This window comes from Budorcas taxicolor, chromosome 7 (assembly GCF_023091745.1).
Source record: "Budorcas taxicolor isolate Tak-1 chromosome 7, Takin1.1, whole genome shotgun sequence".
NCBI lineage: Eukaryota > Metazoa > Chordata > Mammalia > Artiodactyla > Bovidae > Budorcas > Budorcas taxicolor.
In genome coordinates this window covers 7,314,853-7,333,783 of record NC_068916.1, presented here as the reverse complement: position 1 = coordinate 7,333,783, position 18,931 = coordinate 7,314,853, and the positions used below count along the sequence as shown (strand labels likewise).

Genomic DNA, 18,931 nt, shown 5'->3' with positions numbered 1-18,931 from the left:
CTCTAATCTGAGGAGAGGTGGCTTGTTTCCTTTCCCTGGAGGCAACTTGGAGGAAGCTGTGTGTGTTGGGGGCGCTTTGGGAGCTGAGCTCTCCAGGGTGCCATCTGCCTGGTGGGTTCTCTGCCCAGCTGCTCTGTCTGAGACCCTCTCCCCTCCCCACCCACCAGCCTCTGAGCGACACTGGGGCTGGAGGAGGGCTCCAGGTGGAGGAGGAAGATGGGGAGACAAAAAGAGGAAGGCGTCACAGGAGAGGAAATGAGGTTATACATGGGGAGCGAGGTGGTGGGGGGGACCACAGTGCCCAGCTGGAGACAGGCAGGTCTCCTGTCTAAATGCCCACTCCTCCCCGCTGAATCCCCCCACCCGAGTGATGGGACCCACTCCCCGTGAGACAGGTCATGACCCTCAAGCAGATGTTAGTGATGGGGGCGCGGAGGGCACAAGAGTGGTCTTGCCGGTCCTCTGGCCTCAATGCGTCAGCCACAGGCTCCCCGCTTCCCTGATCGAAGGGGCGGGGGCCTCATAGTCGCGAGGTGCCTGCCTCCCCGTGGTCTCCCAGAACATCAAGCTGAGTACTTACTCTGCTGCTCACCCCAGCCAAAATAATTCCAGTTGCCTACAAAGAAAAGGGGCAGAGATAACAAAAGGGAGCAGACAGAGGGGGAGGCAGGGGGAGGGGGCTCCCCCATCCTCCTCATTCTCCCCATCTCCTCCTCCCACCCGGGACCCCATGCCCTTTTGCCCTGAGGATCTTTCCCGAGTATCACTTTAACCACTGACTCCTGTTATACCTTCACTCACCATCTTGGGAAGAAGGCAGGATATCCTCATTGTTTGACAAGACCGCAAGCTCAGCCAGGAAGGGATAAAGAGGCCATTTGGACCCAGGGTTTTCCATCTCTGAAATCTGGGGTCAGCACGCCTCATTCCTCTCCCCCCACCTCCCCATCCTCCAGATAATGAAGGAAACACTGACCTGGAGGTCTTCAGCTTTGAAGCATCCCTGTTGTGTGAGTTTTTATTTTAACTATTCTTATTTTATAAGTGAGGACACAAGGCTCAGAAAGGTTGAGTGAATAGCCTAAAGTCACACAGCCCGAGCATCAGAACCGGGGAGGGAATGACACCTTCACTACCTCAGCCCACCTTCTGGCATCTCAGAAACACAGCTTGGACCGGAATTCTGACTCCTCTGACATTCAGCTGCCCCCTTTGTGAAATAAGGGTGATAAAACAGTCCCAGGAGAACTTGGAGGTAAATGCTGGGTGGTAGGTCCATTCTTAAACTGAACCCACCTCTGGCTTCCGGTCACCGGCCCAGGTGCCCTTTGTCATCTGCTCCTGCCCCCACCTTGCCTGGCCCTGCTCCCAACACAATCCTTCAGTGACCCCATTCACCAGAGAGGGGGTTTATAATTTCTTCAGAGCAGCGGTGATCCCTTCCCTGGTGTGGAAATCAAGGGACTTTCTCCATCTCACACCCGCAAGTGAGTGTAGGAATGGGGTCCTTCATTTGCAGTGGCTCAGCTCCTCCCTCCACCAATCTCCATCATCACATATCCTGGGCACATGGCGGGCGGGGTGGACGACGGATACAGGAGAGACCATGAGAGGGGAGGAGAGGAGGATGGGGAAGCAGATGGAAGAGGAGAAAGAGGTTGAAGGGAGGGGTGGGGGCCGAGTGTCGCGGGTATGGGTTTTGCCCAGAGACTATAATTTTCACTTCCCCATCTCAGAGGACTTGGAGGGCACTTTAAGGAGAAAGACACCTCCTAGATCTTTGAAATGCTGGTCTGGGGGCATCCGAGTGTCTACAGGGCCAACCAAGGAGGATGAACACTCTTGAGAAGTCCAGCCTTTGGTGAAGGAACCGTGTACAGAGGAATACAGTGACCATCACCATTAAGAGATACAGCACTGTGGAAAGATAAGACAACTCGGAGTCCCTGGGACCTGGGTTCAAACCCTGGCTCTGCCTCCTGCCACGTGTGTGACCTTGGCAAGTCACCCCTCCTCCTGGACCTCCACTTCTTTATCTAAGAAAATAGGAGCCTGCTATACATATGTTGGCAGGATCGTCTGTCTGCACCGTCTGACTGTGGGCTGCTTGGGGGTCTGTGCTGGCCTCAAGAAAGTTTGTTGAATGAGTTACGGGTCCTCATCCAGGACCTAAGGAATGGAACTGAAGACTCTGCAAAGTGCTTTTCAACCCTCTAGATGTCCTGCTTTCCTCCCAAGAAGATCAGAATGCGGGGGGCTATCAGAGGCCCCTGTTTTAAAGAGAGGAACTCTAAGGATCAGACAAAGACCCTGGCATGCCAGTGGCCACGCGGCAAGGCAATATTCAAACCGAAGTGCCAGATCTTTCCTTCTTTCCACTACACTGTGACTGGATTCTGTTCACTCTTAGGACCCGTATCATTGGAGGGGACTGACCCATTCATTACAGAGGACGGTCATGGGGTAGAGGAAGGATGAGAGTTTCAACTGGTGCCCAGGAAGGAGCTGAGAAGTACTTACAGCACTGATTGCTGGGAACAGGAAGAGGCTTGTCTTGCTCATCCTGGAATGAATACTGAGGGGGAGGGAAGGAGAGAGGGTTTATCTCAGTGGGCTGCCAGAAGCCATGGCCCTCTGTTCTCTTCCCTCTTGACTTTCCCTGCCTCCTAAGTTCCCTCCCTCTGGGGGAGGATACAGCTGTCCACAGAGGAAGAGAGAGAGATACACAAAGACAGTGAGAAACAGATACAGAAAAAACCAGAAAAAGAAACACAGACGAGGGGAAAAACCAGAGGGGAAAAAGAGAGAGAAGAGAGAACATTGAGGCAGGGAGCTAAAGAAAGAAGAAGGTGAGAGCTGAGTTTGGATAAAAATTACTAACAAGTGAGTGATACTCCCTCTGCCCCCTGCCTCCAACTAAAGAATGTTCTAAACTTGCCTGCTCTTTCTTCCCTGCCCTTACCTTCTGAAGACTGTCTTCTGGGCCACACTGGGTTTTTGAACTGTGAGAATACAGAGCCCAGAAGAAGGGGGATGGCAGGGAAGAACAGGTACGGGGCAAGGGCTGGCGGGGAAGGCAAATTTTTAAGAAACCCTGAAAGTGTGACTTGAGGAGTTGAGGGCTGAGGGGCAGAAAGGGGGTTTTAAGAGCTGTAACGGGGCCTCTGCATCTCCTTGAGGGTATTTAGCAAACGCAGAACCTGAGTCCATGGATATCATCACGTCCTTGGGCGGGCTCTCTGTTCCTTGACACCATCATTGGTTTGAGACTGGACCACGTGAGTCACAGAATTTAGTCAGGTTACAAAGAGTCAGAGACACAGACACAGGGGAGGACAAGTGGAGAGAGAAATAGAGGGTGGAGGACAGGGGGAGACAAGGAGAGAGAGGAAGGTGATGCCAACGCTCACCTCATCCTGGTCCCGCATGGTGTTCAGCTGCTCCAGCTTCTTGGCCCAGTAACGGGCCTCCTCTTCGGGGATGTCTGGAGGCAGAGGCCTGGCCGTGAGCCTGGGAGCCCCTCCCTGCCCCTCAGCCTCCATCCAGTGCGTCCTGCCCGCCTATGGGGCTGGTCTCCAGTGAGTGGGGAGAGAGGACAGAACAGAAACACCCCCTCCACCACGCCACCCAGAGCTGCGCTGGCAATGAATGGAAGACGGGAGGGGAGGCGCATGCTAGCATTACCAGGAGGGGATGCCATGGGTTCTTGGAAGGATGACCTGGGGGAACTGAGCTGCTTCCAGGAAAGGTAGAGAGGCTTCTGTGTGTCTCTGCCTTTGCTTATCTCTACATCTGTCTCTCCCTCTGATCCTCTGTCTCTTTGTCTTTCTGCCTCTGTCTGTATCTTCTCCGTATCCAGCTCACTTCTGCAGCCTAAGACCTCACCAAGGGCCAGCCAGGACAGCTCAGGTCTGAGCCCCAGAGGTTGAAAAGCACTGGCAGCCCACTGGTGACCTGCAGGAGCTGGAGTGACCCAGCAGGCCCCCCTCTCTGCTGACTGTGATCTGGGAGACGCTCTTCTGGGGAGGGGGAGCCTCATCCTCAGAATGAAGGGTCGTCTGATGAGATCGGGCGCGTTCAGGATGGTATGGCTGTAGACGCGAAGGGTTATCTGGATCCACCCAGGCCTGGTCATTCTCCTGGGGCTGGGCAAGGGTTCCTCCCCACGCCTCCCCAACCACACTCACCTAAGGGCAGCTCAAAGCGGGTGTCAAGGAGGATGCGGTGGAAGGTGGGGTCCTTAGTGCCGCAGATCTCGCTGTCCGCCATGATGACCTGAGAGTCCAGGGTCAGCCACTCTCCAGGGCCCTCCTGGGGGTGGTGGGGTGACAGGGGGTGGTGGGGTGACGGGCGGAGGGTCCCGTGTGAGGCCAGGTGAGTCACACGTCTGCCGTGCTTGGGCCAGCAGGCCTCTGCTCTCACGTGACATGTCTCTCTCCCTTCATCTCACCCTTGTGCCAAGAACAAGGGCCACATCTTCACTTCACATAAGGAAACCGAGAAGAAGGGTCACAAATTCAACCCATCATGGTGGGTCTGGGGAACCCAGAGAGAGGGACCTGCAGGGTCAGGTAGGGGTGGTCCCAGCCTTGCACAGCACTCCTCATCCCTACCGAGGGCTCAGCTTCAGATAGAAGACCTGATCTTACCACCATCCTGGGAGGAAACCCCCCGAGTGAATGAACCAGTCCCCCTTGGTTCAGGAAAACGAGCTCTTGAGCAGTGGGGTCCACTCTGAACCTCAGTTTTCTTCGTCTCTCAAAGGGGACTGATGCTCTGTAGCCCCAGGGAGAGGCTGGCAGGGGTCAGGGGAGCCGTCCGGGGTCCCCGGCCATAGGTCATGGTTGCCCCAGATGACCAGGCCCTCCTCACGCTTGGGGGAGGGGTCACTGAGGACATTGTGGTTCAGCCACAAGGCTTCCTTTTGGAATCACCTGCCTGGACTATTGCACCCCTTTCTTCCCTTTCCATTCACTCATTAAAAAATGAACCTGGGCTTATTGGCCCGGGCCCCAATAAGCCTGGGCCATGTTGGGCAATCCCTGAGAAGCCCACAGTCGCAGAGTCTGACACAGACACTGCCAGCACCACGAAGTCAAGGGAAGGCCAGAAAGGGGGAGGGGACCTGAGGGATTCAGGGGGTGCTTCCTGGAGGAAAGGACATTGGAGCTGGACTTAAGGGTGATGGAAAGGAGGACACTTGAAACCCAGAGAACAGCGTATGTGAAAGAAAACTCAAAGGCCATCTGTGGGGCCTGTGAGGAGTGTAGGTTGCCGTGTGGGGGAAATAAGGCTGGCAAAGTTGGTGGATGCTATCTGGAAGGCCTCCCAGGGTGATAGGCAGGGAGGGCAGGATAGGATTCTAGGGGCCAAGTGGAGGGGGTGAGATTTAAGGCCAGGAGCCTAGAGAAAGAGGCCAAGGTTATTTGCTAGTACTTCTTTGGGACTGCTGCAACCTCCCTCCCTGATGCCCATCTGGGCACAAAGTGCTAGCTGCTCACAATATCCCTTCTCCTCTCTTCCATAGGGATACATTTCTAGTGGGGCTGTGCAGCTAAACACTGTATTTTCCAGATTCCCTTGTAGGTAGGTGGGGCCACAGGACAGTTCTGGCTAATAACATGTGAGTGAAGCGCCTTGAGCAGTTCCCAGGTTGGGCCCTTAATTGGGAGTGCAAACCCGCTCCCTTGCCACCTTTCCCTCCCCTGACTGGAATGCAGATGTAATGGTGATCCTTGACCCGCTGTCTTGGGCTATGGGATGGAAGCCACGTGGGGAGAAAGCCACGTAAGGAGACAGCCTGGTGACTGGAGCTGCCACAGCCACCCTGAACGCCTGTGTGAAACTGTCAGGAGATGGAGAGAGAGGCCTGTCTCGTTTAGACCACTGGCCTCTGGACCCCTCCCAGGCTCTCCTATCCAACCTTCCTCCTACCACTCACTTCATTGGACTGGCGGATGGTCCTCAGGGGGATCCACACAGTGCCCACCATCGTGTCCCAGATGAGACCCTTGTTCCACACCTCCACCGTCAGCCCCAAATCCAGGCGATTAATCTCACTGTTGAGAGAGGACAGAAAAGTCAGTTCAATAGTGTTTGGACACACGACCAACTGGAATGCAAACCCAGGTCTGAAAGAGTGCCAGCCAGGAAGGTGACACGGTAGTCCTCGTTTTACAGAGGGGAAACTGAGGCCAGAGGGCTAAGCTACATGCTCAGGGTGTCACAGCAGAATCAGGATTCCAAGTTGGGAAAGAAGGAGTGGGGACAAGTATTACATGTACCTTCAATTCACCTGGCCCTTCCTCTAGCCCTCAGACCCTGAGAATGCTGGTTAAGTGAGGAAGAGGCTCCAACACCCTCCATGGCTCCCGATTACTCCCACGATAAGGGCAGTTCATCCTTCCCAGTGTCATCCCTCTCCAATCATACGGGAACACCCTTAAGCACAGGAATGATCCCACCTCTAAGCGCCTTCCCTGCAGGAAATGTGCAGATTTGGGGGGGGAAATCTTCATGAATGTCCAATTCGCTGAATCTACCGATTAACCAAAGATTCATCTTAAGGAATGTTCTCCTTGAATATACCTGGTCATTCGGTAACTGGCTTTAGGGGAAGTTGAGGACTATTGTTTCCCCCTCCATTCACCTTTTCCCTAGATTGTAGGACTAGCACCTTCCTTCCCTTCTCTAGGTGCCCCCTTGCTCCAGAATCCCAACTCTGGATTCTCCCATGGCCTCCCACAGTCTCCAGCCAGCCTCGCTCAGGGGTTGAGGGCTGCCTGGGTCCCCATTCCAGCTCTGCCAGATAGAGGCTATATGACACTGAGCAGGTGGCTTTGCCCCTCCGGTCCTCTGTTCCCTCATCTGTAACATGAGGATTGTGTTAGCACACCCTCCCAGGGCTATAAGGCAAAACGGATTTAATCAAAGCCTTGGAAGAGGTCACGGCAGATGTTGGCCATCATCAGAGTAGGTAGGATGTAATAGGAGGGCTTCCTAGAGACTTCCCTGGTGGCTCAGACGGTAAAGCGTCCACCTACAATTCGGGAGACCTGGGTTCGATCCCTGGGTCGGGAAGATGCTCTGGAGAAGGAAATGGCAACCCACTCCAGTACTCTCGCCTGGAAAATCCCATGGATGGAGGAGCGTGGTAGGCTACAGTCCATGGGGTCGCAAAGAGCTGGACACGACTGAGCAACTTCACTTCGCTTAATAGGAGGTCTTGAGTGGCTCCAGGTTGAGAAGAAGGTCCAGGTCATGAATTCATTCAGTTTTTAGACAAATATTTTTTGAGCACCTATTGGGTGTCAGCCTCTGTGCTTGGCATGGAGGTCACAAGGGCAGAGACCAATAGGGCCTTAGCCTCTTGGAGCTCATAGTCCAGGGGAAGGGGCCAAAAATGTGTCAAATGTCACACAAACGAATAAAATTACAATTGATGGCGAGGCATGACACTACTCTTCAATTAGTTTGAGGGTGGTGATCAGAGGGGACTGCCCTGAGGAGGTGACACAGTTGAGACCCAAAGGACCAGAAGGAGCCAGCTGGGATGGGGAGAGGACAAGAGCAAAGGTCCTGCGGGCAGACACAAGCTGGACATGTTGGCAGAACCGTGCAGAGGTGGGTGTATCTGGGGCAGGCGAGCCAGGAGAAACGGAGCAGGTACTGGTGTGAGGTCACAGGGACCGGGTCTAGGGGGGCTGCAGGGAGGGATATGGGCTTTGTTTTGAGGTTGATGAGCCACAAGCCAGGGGCAAGTTTGGAGAGTGGCAGGATGTGATTTGCAGTTTTAAAAATATCCCCCTGGCTGCCTGGAGGAGAACAGATTGCGGGAGGCGGATGGCAGCAGGAGGCCAGGGTGGAGGCTGGCGGGCAGCGGGGACTTGGCTGCTGGCCTCAGAGACAAAAGCAAGTGACTGGATTCGAGAAGCGCTTCGGAGGCAAAGCTGATGACTGGACAAGGGGCTGAAGGAGGAGGGAGGGGAGTCCCAGACGACACCCGAGTGTCCGGCTGTGCCCTGCGGGACCAGCGACAGGCCTGACTGTGCCAGGGGGTGAAGCCATGCAGGTTCCAGTCACTGCAGACTCACAACATGAAATCCTGCTCCCAGCTGGGCTGGCTGCCTCGGACAGCGATAGTCGTGCTTTTGACATTCTGCACCTTCAGGGTCACGTAGGTGTTGAATTTCTCTATGGCAGTGAAAGCATATGTCAGGGCGGGGCTCAGGGACCCCCCCCCCCCCCGTGCCCCTTCCCAAGCTCTCAATGCCCCCACTATGATCCCCAAGGGTCTGTGAGTTCCTGGGGCCACCCCAGGTCCAATATACTGGGGTGATTCTGTGCCTCCCACCCCCAGGTCAGCGCCCAGAAACCCACCCCAGTGCCTCAGAGCACACCAAGGAGATGGGGAATTTGGGGATGCCTAATCTTTATGCTTAGAAATGAAGATGTCCAATATCCACGGACATAAGAAATTTCCTTTGCCTCTCTGAGCCCCAGTTTTGTTCCCCGTAGCCTAATCTAAGAGTCCCTGCCCTATCTCTTAGGATCCTGGGAAGCACCACTGGCTCAGGGAGAGCCCTATTCCCATTAGCGTTTTCAGGGGATGGTAGAGAAGACTGCTGGGGGACCCCGGACCAATTCCGATGCTCTCTGTGACGCTCGCAGACATACAGCCCAAGTTCCCCATCACTGGCTCAGACACCCTCCCTCATCTCACTGAGACAGACAGACAACACAGGACAGGACAGGAATAGAGGGCACTTACCTTGGGCACCATCAAACTTCGCTTTTTTGACTGTGGAGAGAGACAGAAATAGGGAAGGGAGACGGGGAGAGTGGTGGGGAGGAGAGAGACAGAGAGACACAGGAAAATAGAGACATAGGGAGAGAGACAGAGAGGAGAGAAACGCAGAAAGAGAGAGGAGAGGTGAAAAACACAGAGCGAAAGAGGCAGGTAAAGAGACCAGATTAAAAAAAAGATAATAAGAAAGACAGAGGCAGAGACGAGAGGAAGAGAAATAAGGAGAGGAGGGAGGCAGGGATGAGTGGGAGAGAGAGAAGCCATCAGACAGATGAGCACAGGCAGACCTGTGATGGAAGGAAGTTTGGACCTTGGGAATATTCTCTGTCCCACCTTCCTCCCCATCAAATTTCCCCAAAGCTGCCTCCCTCCCTCCAGTGATGACTTTACTTACAATTGAATAAAAATTCAAAAGAAGAGACCTCCTACAGGAAGCCCTCCATGATTTCTTTAGAAGGAGTCAGGGAGAAGGAGGTAGAGGAGGAAGGAGAATCAGTCTCCAATGATTCCCATCCCCCAGTTAGATTAGTGAGACTCCTCCCCTCACTGTCCAGCTCAAATGCTCCCAGGGTTTAGAGTCCAATATTCAAAAGGGATTGGGAGAAGTGAGAAAAATCAACCCAGAGAGCTGAATCTGCAGTCTACATACAGACATCCCAGTCCTGTCCAGGTAGGTTGTCAGTTTGTCCAGCCCTACTTGACTGTGAAAGGTGCAAGCCAGATATACCTCAGGGTCCCAGGTGGTCCAGTCTCTTCATATTTTACATAACCCCACAGCCCCAAGTGATTCAAAGCCATTTCATTCATTACTGGACTTTCTTACAGGGTATCAAACTTTCACTTTTAATATCTCCCAAATTCTATATCTGCCTTCAATGTATTTCTCTACCATTACTCTCTACTCCCACCCAAAAGCTGCTGCCAAACTGAGGCCCCGCTCCTACTTTCTATATTTCCTTTTCCCTTTAAACTTTTCAAGAGACTATTTTCGTTTGAGCAAGCAATCATGCATATTTTACAAAATCCAAAGCAACCCAAAGATTATACGATGAAAATGAGGCTCTTTCTACCCCAGCTCTCACTCTCCCTCCAGGATGCAATCAACATTAGCAGTTCCTCGTGGGACTGCAGACAGATAGTCCATGCATCAGCAATCGTGTGCACGTGTGCACTATTTCCTACACAAATGGTAACATTTTATACCCTCTGCATGTCTTGAAGAGTGCGTGCCAGTAAGTTAAAGGATAATTCCTAGAATCAGAACTGCATTTCTATTCTTTCTCCTTTTTTTTTTTTTTCTTTTTTTGAGAGTCAAGTTCAGCCTTTTTCCCTGCAAGTCCAATGGCCTCCCATCTGGGATTCAATCTCCCATAGGGATTTCATTTCTCTGTCCTCATCACTTGAATTTCTTTCTCAAAGAAGTACCTGAACGGAGCCAGTGAAAAGAAAATTCCCATCAAGGGCTGGGGAAGTAGAGTGGCTCTAAATACTAGTCAGTAAATACTACTTGTTCCCGTTGCAGACAGACTGTGGGGGTGGGAACTGATGCCCAGAAGCACTGAGTGAGCTCCCCAGAGTTGCAGAGCAGAAGAGGGAATGAGCGCCTTCCTATACCAACACCACCATCACCCTAAGACCCAGATTTTAAATGCAAATACCCACTATACCTGGATTTGGTTTTGGAAAGCAGAAGGCAGATAGAGCCCTTGACTGGGCATTAGGAAAGTTGAGCCCTGATTCAGCATCGAGTCAGGTGGAGCTGGATTCAGACTATGGTGCTGTATGACTCTGGGCAAGTGAACCCCTCCTCTCTGGGCTTCCATCTCTCTCTCTCTGTGTCTCTTTCTTCCACATCCAAAATCTTCCCACTTGAGGCACATAACTGCACATGCAAAGTTCTCTCTCCCACAAGGTCCCTCTCCCTGTCCCACACGCCCCTCTCTCATGCCTTTGGCCCCACCCAGACTACAGAGAGCCCACCCACCTAGCCCCTCACCCCTGGGACTGAGTGAGGCTTAGGGGCACTTAGGACAGTGCCCAGCAGGAGCTCCAGGCCTCCCTCCTGGGAGAGCTTCAGCGGGCAAACCTAATGACTCTGTAAAGGGGGAGGAGGGTGCATGGGGAGGATGCGGAGGGAGAAGGATGGGAGAGACACAGAGGCTTAGAAAGGCACACAGGGGGCCATCAACAGGAGAGAAAGGAAAACAAGGGGGGAGGAGTGAGGGGCGATAAGACATGAGAGTCAGACAGACACAGAGAGGCAGAAAGAGACACACAGATTTCCACTAGAGAGGGTGGGCAGGGGAGATGCTGCAGAAAGGAGAGGCAGGGTTGGGAAAGAAAAGTTGGGAGCACGTTCCAGAGGCTGGTAGGTGCCTGGCCCTGGGGGATCAGAGGGGCTCACTGGTGTCTGACCCAACCTGGGCCCCTGCAGTTCTATGAGGGGCAGGTCTCAGAGGGGAAGGAAGCGAGTTGTCCAAGGTCTGTCCTTCCTCCTCTCCTCCAGGAAGAAGGTCTCTCCCTGTCTCCCTCCTTCCAGTTCTGTGTCTCTCCACTCCTGTTATCTTTCTGTCTTCTTCCCTTTCTCCCTCTGTCTCTGTCTCTCTGGTTCCTAGTTCCTCAGTCTCTCTCCCTTCCCTCCTCCCTAATCCTTTCTCGGCCAGAGGGTAAAGGGCTCAGTTGGGGTCCACTGGCAGTGGGAGATTGTCAGAGAGCTCTACCTCTAACAGCAGGGCCCCAGGCCCCTTCAGAAAATCCAGGGTGAGGACATCACTGTTTGTTCATCACGGGGACTCAGAGGGAGGAGGGTCAGACTCAGGGTGGGAGATGGAGTTCAGAGAGGAATGGAGAATCAGAGAAGGGGGTTCAAAGTAGGAAGCTCATGGCGGGGGAATAGGGTATGAGGTAAGGAGGAGTAAGGTAGGGGACTAAGGGATGGGGGCTCAGAGAGCAGGAGGAGGCTCACGATGGGGGAGGGGACACAGGCAGAGGGAAGGGAATGGAGGGGCGGGTAGCCTGGGGGAGGGGCTCTGTAGGAAGAGAGGGCTTGGAGGCAGGGGCTCGGAGAAAGAGTCACGGCTCTCTCCCCATCTCTCCTCCCCGTCAGCAAGCATTGTCATCACATCTCCGCCCCGCCGCCTTCCTCCTGCCCGCGGTATCGGGGTCACCAGGGCGGAAGCGCCGCCCTTCCTTCCCGAGCTCCTGGTCACAAGCACCGGGCTATTTATAACGTGGGCGCCGAGGGCGTGAGCTACGCGACCGCGGGGAGTGCTGAGTGGGGGAGGTGCCCACTGGGCTGGAGATACCACGTCACGACCAGGTCAGCAGCCTGCGGTCTTCTCGGTCCCTGCCCACCCCACCCCGCAGCAGCCCATCGGCGCTGGCTGATTAATGTGGTTGCACAGGCAGTTGTTGGCGGGGGCAGAGCCGGTGGAGGTGGGAGCAAGGCATTGGCACTGCCAGGCTCTGGGCCTCAGTTTCTGTATCTAGAAAATGGCCCTACTTAGTCTCAGTTTCTCCTCCTCCTCTTCCCTTCTTCCTTCCTCTTCTGCCTTCTCCCCTTTCTTCTTAATTATTAGCATTAGCATTATTATACTGTTGTTCCTATTATTATTACCAGCACTAGTATCTTTATTATTTGGTTGAATTTTAAGTGTACCCCCTGGCCTGGACGACTCTGGATTCTAATTGAGATAGACTCCAGTCCTTGGGGTCCATTAACCTGCCAGGCCTGGTGGTGGGAGTGGAGGAATAGAGAGTTCCAGCCATCAATGGAAGCGGCAAAAAGCCCACCCACAGGAGGTTCTTCCCTGATAGCTTAGTTGGTAAAGAATCCACCTGCAATGCAGGGGACCCTGATTCGATCCCTAGGTTGGGATGATCCCTTGGGGAAGGGAAAGGCTACCCACTCCAGTATTCTGGCCAGGGGAATTCCATGGACTGTATAGTCCATGGGGTCACAAAGAGTCAGACACAACTGAGCGACTTTCACTTTCCAAAAGCCCACCCACAGGAGGTGCTTATGGGGTGTCAGAAGACACTACAAGTGGTAGAAGGGAAGCATAGAGAATTCAAAACTGGATTCTAGGAAGTCTGGTATTTAATATGTGATGTAGACATGGACTTTGTGATGAGGACATTGGTCGCTCTGACTTGGCATCTGGGAGAGAATAAATGAGGACTCACATCATCCATGGACAGAAATAAGCCAGAACCCAATTGAAGCCATAGGTGAAAAAAACACACCAAGAACCTTGACAGATAGTCAGTGTTGTTTACCAAGCACCACTTGGAACTATGTCTGGCATATGCTGCTGCTAAGTCGCGTCAGTCGTGTCCGACTCTGTGCGACCCCATAGACGGCAGCCCACCAGGCTCTGCCATCCCTGGAATTCTCCAGGCAAGAATGCTGGAGTGGGGTGCAATTTCCTTCTCCAATGCATGAAAGTGAAAAGTCAAAGTGAAGTCGCTCAGTCGTGCCCAACTCAGCGACCCCATAGCCTGCAACCCACTAGGCTCCTCCATCCATGGGATTTTCCAGGCAAGAGTACTGGAGTGGGGTGCCATTGCCTTCTCCGTGTCTGGCATATAGTAGGTGCTTATTAAATACTGGTCATTGAAAGAATGACGTCATTGCCTCCTCCAGCAGTCCCCCACTGAGAGCAGGTCCCGCCACGCGAAACTGTGCTGTCCACGGTGCTGAAATCTATGGCTTCTCTCTGAACTGTCCGCGGTGCTGAACTTTTCATCCCTACCCAAGTACCTGCAAAGAATTGGTACTTCTTTTGCCCCCCTGTGTATCACTGAGCCATCCTCAGGCCTGAGAACGCAGTGAGCTCTCAGGAAATGCCCTACACTTACGGGGCTTTTAGTCCCCATTAATAAAAACACCATCATTGATTTTTCCTGCCTTTGGCTCACACTTATTGAAACTTTCCACAAGCCATGCATCATGCCAGTATCTCTGCATGCCTCATCTGACCGGAGAGTTCCAGTAGATCTAGGCAGTGGACACTATTAGTGTGCCCATTCTACAGATAGACACACTGAGGAATGAAAACAGATGTGGGACTTTCCAGGAAGTGGTGGATTTGGGGATTCAAACCCAGGCCTTCTGGACTCAGGATGTCCTTGTCAGCACCTCAACAGGTAAGTTGATAAATCTAAAAATAAAATAAATTCACAGAGGAAACCCATTGTATGCAGGAGGAAAGTGAGGTGCAAGATAGGCAGACAGCCAAGATTGCAGCCCTGAAGATGAATCAGAGACAAAACCAGAGGCATTCTAAAAGGGTGGTAAAAGCAAATACCCAGATGCAGCTCCCTCACCCACTGGCTGGATGGTATCAGAAACAGGGCAGCAAGAGGCAGAGGGATTTGTGAAGGTTTCCTGGGAGAGAGGCAGGAGAACAGCCATGATGAATGGGGAAATCATGGTGTGTTTGTTTACTGAGTGGATGAAGGAAAAGGATGAACCTGAGACAGATTCTCACCCCATGACAAGGACTTAGGTGTCTCCAGGTCCTGAAGGCTGAGTAGCCGAGACCTTCACCCTTCACTCCTAGTAGACTGTGGAGTCAGGCAGCTACACCTCTGACTCTGTGGCACCAGGCAAGTTGTTGAACTTCCATGAGCCTCAGTTTTCCTCATCTGTAAAGTGGGTTGCTCTGAGGATTAAAGTGGGCAATGGGCATAAAAATCCTCAAAACTATGCCTGTGGAATGCTGGACAGATGGAACTTGTTGTAGATATCATTATTAGTTGTGAGGCAAACTCACCTTCAAATGCATTGCTAATTTATATGCACATTCAGTCATCAAATATTTATAAAGCCTTTTAAACATTGCGTGGCCTAGCAAAATGCCACAAAGCATATAGGGTGGTCTGGAACCAAAGCACTACCATCATGTTTTTGCATATGCCCTCCACCTAGAGCAAGATCTCTCTTCTGCTCAGTTTCCCCTCATCTTCTGAGACACAGGCAAATGGTGATGATAGGAATGGGGTAGGCTTGCCAGAGCAAAGGGGCCATGGAAACCCTTCTCCTTAGCTTCCCACCTCTCCCAATCTGGCTCCCCCAGCATGAGGCCAGGGGTAAGGTTGAGTTCCAAGAGCCAGGATCAGTGCCTGGCATATAGTGGGTACTCAATGCTTGCTGAGTAAATATATGAGTAAATTCACAAAGGAGTTAAGTGGCACTTGCTATTAGCAGCCGCAGGACTCTGCCAAGACTAAGAACGTGAATTAAAGTTGGCAAGGGGCAATGGGGCTCTACATAAAGAAATGAGAGGGGGCAGAGGCCAGGTCTACACAGTGTAGTCTCCCATATGTAAGTTCAGGATATGCACACAAAAATTGCATTGTGTGTGCTTGAACGTGTATTTGCTTATGTCACCAGGGTAGGCAAGTGAGTGTACATGAGTGTCTGTGTGTACATGTGTGGTGTGATGGGATAATTACACATGTGTACCATCTGAGTGCAGGTGAGGGTCTGCACATATGTGCTGGGGAGTGGGATGTGACTGTATGTGGGACATGCTGGTATGAGCTTAGGTATGTGCAGGCTTTTGAGTCATATGTTAAATAGAAACACATGTTGTGTGTGTGTGTGTGTGTGTGTGCACTATGCAGTTGTATAGCCTGTGTATTTTTGTTCACTTGCATACACGTGCAGACTCCTCTGAAGCTACATATATTAGTGTGTGTGTGAGTGCATCATCTGCCACCTGTTCAAAGCAACAACTTTGAAAGACCAGGGAAGGGTTATCATGTGTGTACCTATATGGCCTTGGCATGTACTGTTGTGTACATACGTGTCTCTTGTGATTTGGGGCCCTAACAGGTATACATAGGTACAAGCCTGAGTGTTAGGGCACGGGTTGATATTTAGATGACATGGATGCTGTAAACATGCTTCAAACATGTGTGGATATCTGTGTGTGTGTGTGTGTGTGTGCAGATACACATGCCTGGATCATGGGGACCATTCTGTGGCACAGACTGTGTCCAGTGTACATGTATGTGTGTGTCAATGGGTGTGTGAATCTGCACATGTGTCCATGAATGCACAGTCACAGGCACATGGTCTTCATAGAGACTTGGTGAATCCTAAGCACTTCTGTTCACACAAGGCAGGCAAGCTTGAGTGTGAATGTATGGGCCCCAGTGTACGCAGGTGTGGGCAAACATGGGTGGGTCCCTGGGTCAGGGGCAGGTATTTCCTCAACTCTGAGGATGAACTCAGATCCAAGGAAAGCCCTGATCCTTCCCCCTTCCCCCTCAGCCTTCAAGACCTCCCACTCTGGGCATCACCCCCACTGCCTTCAGCAATTCTTCCTCTCCCTGCTTCTCCCGGTCACCACCCCCGCCCTCCCCCCCCCCCCCCCAACACACACACACACACACACACACACACACACACACAGAGCCTCTCCCAGCATCAACTGTTCTCTCTACACCTCAGGGCTCTACTTCCCACCTCATCCCCTTTCTTACTCCTCCCAGCGAGCCCCCTCTACTCTGCTGATGACTCCTTCCCTGTAAGTTCCACAAAGTCATCCAATACAATTCTTTCTCACCCCTCTTACTGCCTCCGCTTCACACCACCCCTGTAGCCAAGACTCCAGTTTGCATCAGAGTTAAGGGCGAGACTTCAGAGAAGAGATGGGGCTAGGGGGCAGAGGAGAGTGAGCTTGGAGGAGTCAGCCAGGAACCCACATTTACCCCCTCCTCCAGGGCTATCCCCTCTCAAGTGTTAGGCAGTTCAGAGAAGGGGGGAGGGGCCAGTAGGGGGTTTGGATGTTCACCTCCCCCTCCCCTTGGGCCTAGACTGTGAGGGATGCATGGGGGTCTGCTCTCCTAACTCCGTAGGCTAAGGCCTGAACGAGTTGACTTTTGATTTTACTGGCCCTTCGCCCACCATCAGCCCCGCCCATCAGGAATGAGTTCAAGGAAAGGAGGCACCTGTCCCTTTAAGAACACCCGCGTCCACGCCAGCACAGCCCCGCGCTAGCAGTACACGGGAAGCCACCGCGGCGGGGAGCGGGCGGGCGGGGTTGGGTTTGTGAATGGAGAGTCACAGCACAGGGGGAGGGGAGAAAGGGGGAGGGGCAGCGGGGGCGGTTCCCGGCTCCCGGGCCTTCCCACCAGGTTCCAGGAGAAGGCCGGGGTTCATCATCCTTCTCTCTCTCTCTCTCTCCCCCTCTCTAGATTTCTCTCTCTCATTCTCTTATACAGAGACACACACGCACGCATCACACACACACATCACACACACACATCACACACACATCACACTCCGGGCTGCCTAAGGTGTCCTGAAGCCTGCCGGCTCAGGCTTGGCCGATACACCTCTTCTTCCACCTCAGCCTTCTGGAAGGGAGTAGAAGTGAGGGGAGGCGGACCTCGGTACTTAAAACCCAAGGTTGAGACCTCTATAAGCCTTGAACCCTGGTTGGGCTACCACCCCTGCCCGCAAAGGTCCCCTGCTGAGAACTCAGGAGTGCCTCAGGCGCCTTGGTCCAGGTGGGCTGGCTTCTCCCCTACCCTGCCTCAGGGGTGCGGCGGCGGCTTGAGGGGGGAAGGAAGGAGTCATGCCCCTCCGGAATCTCTCACTCCACCCACCCAAACGCAGAGCGTGGGCCTGGGCGTGGGCCTCGGTGCAGATGGCGTTCTGGCCCCAAAATAGCTCCACCCCACCTCTCCCTCCCTCCCTCCCTCCAGCGCAAAGTGGGTGAGGTGAGGATGGGCCGTGAGGGGTGCAGCGGGTACTGCACTTCCAAGGGGTCGGCTCCCTGCGGAGAAGGTCGGATAGGTGTTTGTTCGGTGGAGCCAAAGAGGCGGAGAGGGTGAGGCCCTCAGGCGACTCCCCCAGCCCCCATTAGGGAAACCAAAGAGTTAACTGGAAAAGCACCTCCAGACCCCTCCATCACAGCTCTCTTAGGATGCTGGAAGGGGTCTCCCCGGCCTCCTCCCCCAGTCCTTTCCACTCCCAGGGTGAGGAGTACCTAGAGCTCACCGGTAGTCCTAATAGTCAAGCCCCTCTACCCAAATCTTACACGCCCAGGGCTTGGAGACCGCTCCCCCTGCACTCCTCTCCGAATTCCGAGGCGGGTCCGCAGCCCAGCCCACAGGACAAGACTCCTTCCAAGGACCCTGTAGGATTCATTCGAACTACCCCGCTCCTTCCACACGAAGCCGCTAATAACTTATTCAACACAGACAACCCAGACTAGACCGTTTCCAGATGGAGCCCCGAACCCTCGCCCGCGTCCACACGGGCCTCCGCGTTCAGCCGTGTCCACACGACCCCAGCAGCGGCAACCAGGACCCCTGAGAGCCCAGCTGTGTCTACACGGATCACCTTCTCAGGCACCCTGACTCGTCTACAAGGGCCACCCCCTCAGAAGTCAAGCCGCGTGTACGCGGGTCACCCCCTCAGGAGCCCAGCCGCATCCACACGGACCCCGAGCCCAGTTCGGGTCCACACCGGCTCCCCGTCCCGCAGCCTCGCCTCCTACCTCCAACGCAAAGCAGAGACATGTCTCCAGAGTCGCCGGCGGGCCGGCTCTGTCAGGTCAGGTTTAGCTGCCGCTGGGGTGGGGCATGGCAGGGGCTGCAGCCCGCGCTCGCTCAGCTCACGCCGGGGCCCGGCCTCCGCCGCCGGCCATCTTGGTTCAGCACCGGGGGGCGCGGACAGCTCCTGACGTGGTGCTGATGCGAGCCTGGCGGGCGGAGCCCACGGACGCCTGATGGGGCGCGGGCGCAGCGAGCTCGAGGGGTGGGGGTGGGGTTTAAAGGGCCGGAGCGGGGTGGGGGCTGAGGGCGGCCACCACGCAGATTCCCTTCTGATTCTACGTGTTTTCGTTTCTCCTTTAGCTCTCAACCTCGAGATCTTGGCTGTCTCTCTGCTCTTTCTGAGTATCTCTATTTCTGTCTCTTTGCCTCTGTCTCTCTGTCTCCCTCTCTGGGTCTCTCTGTTCTCCTCTCTGACTCCCGGTCTCTCTCGGTAATGTGTCTCCCTCTGTGCTTCTCTCTCTCCAGTCTCTCTGTGTCTCTGCCACGTCCTGTTTAGGTCTCTCTGTGTCCCTGTTTTGCTCAGCCTGTGGATCTTTGCACACACTTAGA

The 18,931-nt window shown here is 53.7% G+C and overlaps 1 protein-coding gene across 1 annotated transcript in view; it reads right to left on the bottom strand.

Moving 5' to 3' along the window:
• The window catches only part of UNC13A (unc-13 homolog A), a 64,600-nt gene extending 46,126 nt beyond the window's left edge, over window positions 1-18,474 (bottom strand). The window contains exons 1-9 of the mRNA XM_052642647.1: window positions 18,446-18,474; window positions 18,065-18,189; window positions 8,771-8,800; window positions 8,094-8,193; window positions 5,942-6,059; window positions 4,188-4,311; window positions 3,411-3,484; window positions 2,521-2,575; window positions 581-616 (exon numbers count right to left, since the gene is read on the bottom strand). Coding sequence (XP_052498607.1) covers window positions 581-616; window positions 2,521-2,575; window positions 3,411-3,484; window positions 4,188-4,311; window positions 5,942-6,059; window positions 8,094-8,193; window positions 8,771-8,800; window positions 18,065-18,189; window positions 18,446-18,474 — 691 coding nt within the window. The remainder of the gene's footprint in view (window positions 1-580; window positions 617-2,520; window positions 2,576-3,410; window positions 3,485-4,187; window positions 4,312-5,941; window positions 6,060-8,093; window positions 8,194-8,770; window positions 8,801-18,064; window positions 18,190-18,445) is intronic.
• Between the last annotated feature and the right edge of the window lie 457 nt (window positions 18,475-18,931).